At 40.5% G+C, this 8,838-nt stretch overlaps 1 protein-coding gene across 1 annotated transcript in view; it reads right to left on the bottom strand.

Moving 5' to 3' along the window:
* Positions 1–8,838, bottom strand: part of gng12a (guanine nucleotide binding protein (G protein), gamma 12a) — a 28,216-nt gene continuing 19,378 nt past the window's right edge. Inside the window, exons 2-3 of the mRNA XM_079348683.1 lie at positions 2,859–2,967; positions 1–2,036 (exon numbers count right to left, since the gene is read on the bottom strand). Of these exons, the coding sequence (XP_079204809.1) occupies positions 1,911–2,036; positions 2,859–2,951 (219 nt within the window). The 5' untranslated portion in view covers positions 2,952–2,967 and the 3' untranslated portion in view covers positions 1–1,910. The remainder of the gene's footprint in view (positions 2,037–2,858; positions 2,968–8,838) is intronic.

Below are 8,838 nucleotides of genomic sequence, written 5' to 3'. Positions count from 1 at the left end.
TCGAGTGTGTAGGACAACACATCTTTATTGAGATATTAGTACAGTATTGCACTGTAGGAATGCTTCCCTTTACTAATATGAGTTAAGTCTTCATACAAAGGTTGGTATATTAATAAAGAAATTTATCAAAATGCAGATTCTGACAGTTAAATTAATCAATCAACGGTGCAATAAGGCAGTTACAGAATGGACAAAGAACATGGCAGTGGTAATCTGAACTCTTTCTTATAAGAGGCAAACAGGAATGATTTATTGCAAGTAAGAACAAGACAATCAAAAATCTGACTGGATAATAACATCAGATCTTGCTGATTTGAAGACCTGAAGGTACCCTTTGGAAAAGGCAACAATACCAAAAAGCAGAGCACCAGGTACTGTCAGTAAAACACAATTTAACAGGTTCTACTAGTTACACAAGGACAGATACAGATGGCACAATATAGTTACAGATCACCTTTATCCCACAGATAAAAACATTTAATAGAAACTTTTTTTCTTAAAGAAAATACTCTCATTAAGAGTGTTCTACAGGACACAAGGCAGACAGAAGTAAGGCTTTAGAGTGTAGGAAAATTACATTTTTGCTATCTAATATGATTTTTGTTGTTAGACTACACAATAGCAGATATGTTTACCCAGGGGATCACAACACAAAGGACTCTTTAGACTAAATCAAAAATCCCCACCGACACAAATGTTATAGTTAAAAAAAAACAAAAAAAATTAAAGTCTTGCATGTGTTTTTTTTATCACTAATGCACACTGGCATTTTGCAGCAATAACACTTGTGCCGAAAAAAAACATGAAGACAACTCATGTGCACATTGATTCAATTGAGACACTTGTTATGATTAGCATGTGGGCGTGACTCACAGTGTTGGCATGCGATCTTTGTCCTACAAATATAATACCACAGATCGTTTTCAGAGGGAATGTTTTCTTAAAAAAAAGTCTCAATCAGACCCACATTATGATGTTTTGAAATGCAGTAGCACTGGTTGGGCTTGGTCCCAGGTTCTTTATTACACAGTGTTGCACTACACACACGATTAGCTGACACTTGGAGTAAAAAAAAGAAAGAACATTAGTGATATAAGCACGTTCATCTTTATATTTTGCATGATCCATTTAATTATCACAGCACTGAGTCATCAGGAGGCTTGAATCAGAGCGGAGATGATTTTGTATTAAAGGTTTAGATCTCAGGTCTTTATTATCTCTCTATGCTGCTTCATTTAAATCAACTGACAGAAAACAGTGTTTTATGGTAATCACACTTGTAAGTATCACACAGGAAAGCAATGTCTCAAATGTGTAAGTGGATGCTGTGGGAAGCAGAATACTTTGAGCGTCTGAATTTAACACAAGATTTTGTAACAATACTGCACAAGACTCCATTTTTCGATAAGCTTACCTTTTTAAAAAAAAAGTTTTAAATACTTGTCAGAATGCAGTATGAAGCCTTATTTTAAGAGCTGCGTTTACCACATATAAACTTTAAAGGTACAGAAGAGGAACTTTGGCTGCATGAATCCAGTTTAGAGACAATAACATCAACGGCCTGTACAGCAGGCTGTTTGCAAAGGAACCACAACGCATATCCCAACTAAATGTATGCTGGTGATTATTATTGAAAGAACACAGTGTACCTGATGACAACACGAATCCCGCCGCCTTGTTAGTGGTCAGAGCTGGAAATGATGGATAAAGAAAGAACAGTACAGGCTAAAGGGCTTTTTCATCTCATTATGAATTGTTGTTTTGAAGAAAACAGCAACAGTATTTGAATTGCATTGAACAGATGAACACATAGTAATTATATGCTCACAGTCCACCTCTTACTTTCATCCCAACAAAAAGAGAACAGCAACATTAACAAGCAAAAAACCCCAAAGGCTAAGTGGCATCCACTACAATATAGTGCAGGGTTTTTTGTCCTTGAAGGGATTGTCTGAGGCGGGGATGCCCATAAGTAGAGGGTCGTTTCTGGCATGTTCACTGCAGTAGTTCATGAGGTCTGCAGAGGCCTTCGATACCTGCAGAAACAATAGAGAAGAAACATACATTTAGTGGCTTTAAAGCCTAGGTTCTTAAATGTAAGGGTTAATACTTCTATGGTCACATATTACGCAAAATGCACTTTACAGTGGTTTTCTGACACTAGTATGAGACTTTCGTCTGTCTACAAACCCCCCAATTATGAGAAAAGTCCATCCTCTCTGTATTTTGCCTGCGTTACTTTTTTTCAGAAAATGTGCACTCAAACAGGCTGTTTGGAGATTTTCCCTGCATGACATCACAAAGGGTAGTAACCCCTCCCCCAGGTGGGTGACACTCCCACAGCTAAGTGTTTGTTCTGCCCTCTGAGTCTGCCTTCACACTGTAAACATCAGGGCATGGAGCGAGAAAGTCCAAGCCACATCACCTTCTAAGGGGGCGTTGTCAGATACAGCTCACTTGCATTTAAATTCGGATCTATATTTAGTTCAAACATTTTGTGCCGCAGACTCTCAAACATAAATGTTTTACCGTTAAACCGTTTTCCGATGATATTGAGTGATCAAACATATTTCTCAACATGAAATGCGGTTCCCTCTTTCTCTGGAGTTTCAGTAACTTTGGTCTTTGATGATGCTTCTCAATCTTTAAGCATTAAAAGGAATACATTTGTCAGATTCTCAACATTTACATGACTTACAACAGGAAATATTACAGTACAACATGATAACATCCTGAGCGGGATGTCACAGGAACATGGCAGCCGGTGAGTTTACAGTCTATTCCAATGCTGGTTCATCACATAAAAAAAGTTGGGTTCAGTGCAGGGAAAGGAGCACATGTGAAGTGTTTGCATGTACCTTTATCCTCTCGATGCTTGCCTCTATTCTCAGCTGCTGCACCGTTCGCCGGGCATGAGCGATGTTATTGGAGCTATGAGCCTTCGAGGACATCCTGGGCAATGCAACACTGCAATAAACAACAACAAAGAAACGCTTTAAAAAATACACGGAGGAGAATGGAAGGTTTGATGTGCAGCTGGATGTGCATGTTCAGCAAAAATGTAATGAGGCTCAAAACACGAATCAAGTATGATGCAAGTATGTGTTTCCTGCAAAATAATAATGTGTATGACTCTTCAGATCAAAAACATCTTTTGTATGATAAGTCAGCAAAGTGAAAAAGTGAGTGTTGCATATAATGTCTGTTCATGATTTAAAGGTACAGCAGGTGAGTGTAAACATACAAGTGTTGTTTTCTAAGGATAAATGATTCCACGTCCATACTTCCTCTTCCTCTCAAGGGTTGTTCCCAAAAATGACATCATCACCTATTCTTTTTATCAACAAGTAAACAAACGGCTGAGGCACACCCTTACACAATCAAAGGTTTTTATTGGGGTTTTGTGCAAGGTACAGAATACTTTTCATCTTTTTTCCTTTGGATTTAAAATTTTGCAGGCCTTCAGGCAGTTGCAGAGCCCTCACTGCCAGACATGACACAATGAAAGCACATAGTTTCAGTGTGGACATGGTGAGCTCGGCTGATAAGTGCTTAACTACAACAATGGCTGAATATCTGACACTGCAGGATAGCTATATTTAAACAAAAAGCTGCAGAAATGTAAAGATTTCACTGTTAAATATGTGTGTGTGTGTGTGTGTGTGTGTGTGTGTGTGTGTGTGTGTGTGTGTGTGTGTGCGTGTGTGTGCGTGTGTGTGACATGTGACCGAGGGGCTGACGTGTGGGAGTAAACTGAGATTATTCTTTCTGTTAATCATTTTCAGCCTGCGTAGAAACAAGCCTAGACACATCCTACAAACAGTCCACGTGCAGCTTCAGCTAAACTCCCCCCCCGAGCCCCCCCCCCCCCCCCCCCCCCCCGAGCCCCCCCCCGCTCATACTTCCTTTAATTGGCAGTTTACGCTCATGAAAGTATTTCCTTTTTCTGCTAATTTCTCATGGAGTAACAGGAAGCTCCACTGACAGTTTCTCAGAAGTTTTACTGTGAACTTGATGAGAAAAGCTTCTTCAGGTTACACATTTACATAACCGACATTGTTTGTATTTTGTTATTTGTGTGATGTCAACACATTTAACTTCAACATTTTGGTGTGAATACACTCCAAATTTACGTAATGAGTGAACAGTGCTGGGAAATCACTCAAGTCACAGTTGTTTCAAACGATAATACAGGAAGGGGAACGTAGTCACATAGTGGCTGAGGTCATGCTGAGCATGTGGAGCTTAGCTGTTATAATATCAAACTGTGCTCCAGGTTTCATCTTTAAAATGAGTATAATCAATGTGTCAAAACATGATCATTTCACAGCTTTTCGATGGGTCATTTTACATCATTTTACATCGATGGGTCACCTACTGGAACGGTAAAAATCCAGAGGCACATCTGGCTATTTTTTTTAAGTTTAAACGACATGTTCTAGTAAATGGATTATACAAGTGTGAACAAGGAAATGTCTGCATGCTAATATATTCATTTGATAATCCTCCAACTCCTCCAAGATGTATTCCTAGCTAGCATTATGTTAGTGTATGTAAGTGTCTTTACAGCTAGCCTAATGTAAGCTAGGCAGTGGTTGAACGCTAGACAACGTCACTGTTAGCTAGGACGTGACTTGTAGCAAAAATGGACGCTCGGTTTCAATAGGAAAGAAATCCTAGCCAACATTAAATGTACTTCACAACTCACATCATGCAAACAAGGAAGGAAGCGGTTAAATGCTAACGTTAGTTGATGTCAAATATGTTTATGTAAATTGAAATATAACTAGATTTCACTCTGTTGTGTTTTTTGTTAATGCTTATCAGTCAAAAAAGTAAAAACGTAGTGATTGTAGGAAACACAAAAAACGAGTTAAATTATGAAATTCAGCAAAACTCAAACAGCATTGGAGCTTCACACCCTGAGCACAGTGTCACTGGATAATCCTGTGAATATAAGAGTAACATGCACTAAGTTTTTTAGCAGGGCTCAACATAGTGGTCTTGTTTTGTAAAACCCTGTCTGCACCTCATTGACCCTGCAGGAAGAAGTCCCTTCAGAAAGTCTCTGATGTTGCTGCTATGTGGGAATTGACTAATTTGTTTTAGACACAAAGAGAAAAAAAAACAGAAGTGGGAGAGGAAGGAAAATCTCCATTTTCAGACTCCAGCTGGAGAGTGTCTGATGAAAGAGTTTCATTTCCAACTAAAGACGAGTAATCACTCCACGGGAAACAGCCAGAGATGATTCAAAGGGCTCATGATAAAGATAACATGAAAGTTAGACATAAAAGGGTCGCACAGCACAATGCAAAGTGAGCAATCTTACTGAAGAAACAGCTTAGTCAGAAAGGCGAGGCACCGCAGGTGAAGAGCGCAAAATCTCTTTATCCATACATGACGAGTGACGGCGTTCAGTTCTATAGATCTGAGAAGGTCTGAAGATGGAAGACATGCAGGCTGAGCGCCAAGTTTGTTTCCCTGCAAACATCTTAAATGTTAGAAAATACTCAAAGGAGTGTACTTGAAGATATTTAAAGATATCCAATTTTATATTTTATATCTTTTGGTCCTTTAAAAAAATTGTCTGAGAATTCCTCTGTTTAAAAAAAAAAAAATTAATAAAACTTAAACTTTGATGTCAAAGTCTACAGGAGCTTCAAGTATAGAATTCAAATGTTTTCTCTTAAAGTTACCACTTTACTCCCCTCAATTATAACAATGAACTCACTGACTCTCACGGCTGACTGGGAAACAGTACAAATCTTTTATGGCAGATAATTTACAGCTTCAAGATGCTGAAAAAAAAAAATCACCTACTGTTGCTTCCAAGCCAACCAGATTTGCATGGTTCATAAGTTGTGCAATATGCAAACAGAAGGTGTAGAAGTGCAGAAGCTGCAGCATTAATTTTTTCTGCAGGGAAAATACATCCCCTTGTTACCATCCCTTTCTGCAACAGAAAAACTTGAAAACAGTAAAACTATATTGTTTGATAAAGAGTTTTCATATTTCAGGATGTACACTGTCCTGTCCTGAGCTTCTTTACTTATAGTCTTTAAGCAGTGAAAAGAAAAAAGCTGCAAAAACAGACTGGAGGTTTTTGACGATGTTAACTGCCTGCCACGTGCCACTTTCGGGATAATGACCTAAAGGGTAAAAAAAAAAAAAAAAGAAGAAAGATACCTCAGCTGTAATTTTTTAATGAAATATGAAGAAAAAAAAATCTTCCTTACACGCTTGTTAAGCTGACATGTCAAACTGATGCATAAAGTGAAAAGGGAAGAAAAGCCCCTTGAATATCAGATGTGATTCCTGCAGGCTGCCTGAGTCAGCCTGTGCAGCTGTGTGATGGGATGCCAGCTTCTGACTGAAACTCTACGGGAGGGCATCACACACCAGGGCTCCTATGAACATATAGGACACCCTGCAAAAGTTACCTCCAAAGATCAGAAAGAGACCACCCCCTTTCTCAGCCCACCCTATCACAAAACACACACACACACATTTACACATGCACACACATCAGGCAGGACCACCCCTGCTCTGCTCTATCTTACACACACACACACACGCTCACATGTGATTCATTAACACGGCGCTCAAAGTGCCAAGAACAGGGAGCCATTATGAGTCAGTGCCATTAACACTCAAAGATGAAAAACTGTGTGTGTGTGTTACACTGCTTCTACACAGCAGCTCATGCCCAAAGAAAACTCTTTAAAATGCTGCTGACGAACACAAACGACCTCCATTAGAGCTGAAAGAGGAGTCGCCTGTCAGACGTACAGTATGTGTGGTCCCCTCACTGGAGTATCTGAGGCTTTTACTTTGAAGGAGCTTTTAGTAATAAAGACACACTGCTTGAAATAAACTGTGTTGGGGTGTCAGTAGTGCAAGGCTTGCCAGACTTTACTTGAGGTGATGAGAGGTGGGCACAGATTGTTTTTTTCACGTCCAAAGCCTTCAATTTGGTTCAACTTCAACGCAAAAATGACAAGTTAGTCATTCTCTAGCCTCTCTTTGAGCTTAAAAGACAGTTACAAGACAGAACGCTGCCTCTCAAACTTCATATTTGGGGAACATGATGTTAGGCATTGCATCGGAATACGCTTTATGTGCAGCTTCTGGTTTCATCAACTCCAATAACTCAAAGATGTCTTGTAGAAATGATGCAGACAACACGGTTTAAAATATGTTTAGATAAACTTCAATGTCTCTGCTCAAACTTGAGCGGTCTATACAAGCAGACTTAAATGTCTTCAATGTAAAGTAAGTAAGTAACAGAAAGGAAGATCAGATTTATTTTGAAACTTGCACAACAATCTATTTAGCAAAAGCCATTATGTTTAAGATACAACAGTTAAATCATAACGCCAGCATGCAAGCTTGGACATTGTGAGATTGCTAGCATGCTAATGTTAGCGCTCGGCTCATAGCACCAGGACTACAGACTTTTTTTTTTTTTTTTTTTTTTCCATATACTTTATTAATCCCGCGAGGGGAAATTCGGTTTTCACTCTGCATTAATGGAGAGGTCTCAGAGTGAGGGGGCTGCCCACAGCGAGCGCTCCAGAGCAGTTTTTGGGGTTCGGTGCCTTGCTCAGGGGCACCTCGGCAGTGCTCAGGAAGTGGACTGGCACCTCTCCAGCTACCAGACCAGTTTCCGGACTTGGTCCGTGCCGGGACTTGAACCGGCGACCCTCCGGTTCCCAACCCAAGTCCCTACAGACTGAGCTACTGCCGCCAACCTGGAAAATAAAAAGAGAGCTCTTCGTTCACTGCAGGTTAAAAATGATCGTTCACGCCACCTTTATTTTTCCATCTGCTAAAAAAACCCCAAATGAAGGCAGAGGTTTTAACACCAGTACCACTCGTGAACATAACGCGTTTAGTTCCTTGTATACCTTCTGCCTGGCGTCAGTCTGACTTTATATATAGGCAGCTGAGAATTGAAGAGCAGTGAATTGTGGAAAGACGATATTTACAGTCTAGACGGATGTCTGCCGCTTTGAACAAAAAGAGAGTTCAAAGACACGGAGCCTGGCCACAAGCCAGTATATTGGTGTTTCTCACACACATGCACAATGACAACACTCTCATTTCCACCACTCTCTCTCTCTCTCTCTCTCTCTGCACGCAGCCTTCTCACTGTCTTTCTGCTGGCAGTCAGCACTTTCCCAGCTGAATGAAAAACCGTCTCCTGTTGCACCTTCAACATGACCTTGTGCTGGAGTTCACACTCAACAGACCACAGTAAAGGCCCTGCTGCTCTCTCTCCTCCTGTGTTACTATAAACATGGACCTGTTCTCACTTGGTTACTGGGCTTATCAATCCCAATAACACTGAGTAATCATCTCTCCTGTTGCTGAGTGAAGCTGGATCGTGTTGATGAGGACGGTGGGGAGAGACTGTGCGTGTTGGTGTGTGAGAACGAGAAGGGGTGAGGCAGGGAGGAGACGTGGAGAGCTCCCACTTGAGAACCACCACAGTGACATCATCACTTTCCCACCGAAAAAAAAAGAAAAGAAAAGAGAAAAGAGAAAGCTGTTTTAAAGACAGGGGCCAACCTTGTTTCCGTTGACACTGAAAATATCACAATGTCTTTGTTTACCAGGAGAAACAGAAAACCACAGAGAATGGAGGGACACTTGGGAGTGAGGTCACGCTGACAACCCCTACCGTGCCGCCCCCCCCCCCCCCCGCTAAACAGGACTCAACGGTGTCTAAGCACGATTACCTTACATAACGTCGTAGTACAGCACATGTCCATCTTTATGTTATTACGAAGCAGGCTCAATTTAAAATCTAAAAAAGCCTCGAGTGTCTAATTGTGA

The sequence above is a fragment of the Symphodus melops genome, assembly GCF_947650265.1.
Source record: "Symphodus melops genome assembly, chromosome: 7".
Taxonomy (NCBI): Eukaryota; Metazoa; Chordata; class Actinopteri; order Labriformes; family Labridae; genus Symphodus; species Symphodus melops.
The sequence above is the reverse complement of the archived record's forward strand: the minus strand, read 5'-3'. Positions and strand labels throughout refer to the sequence as shown.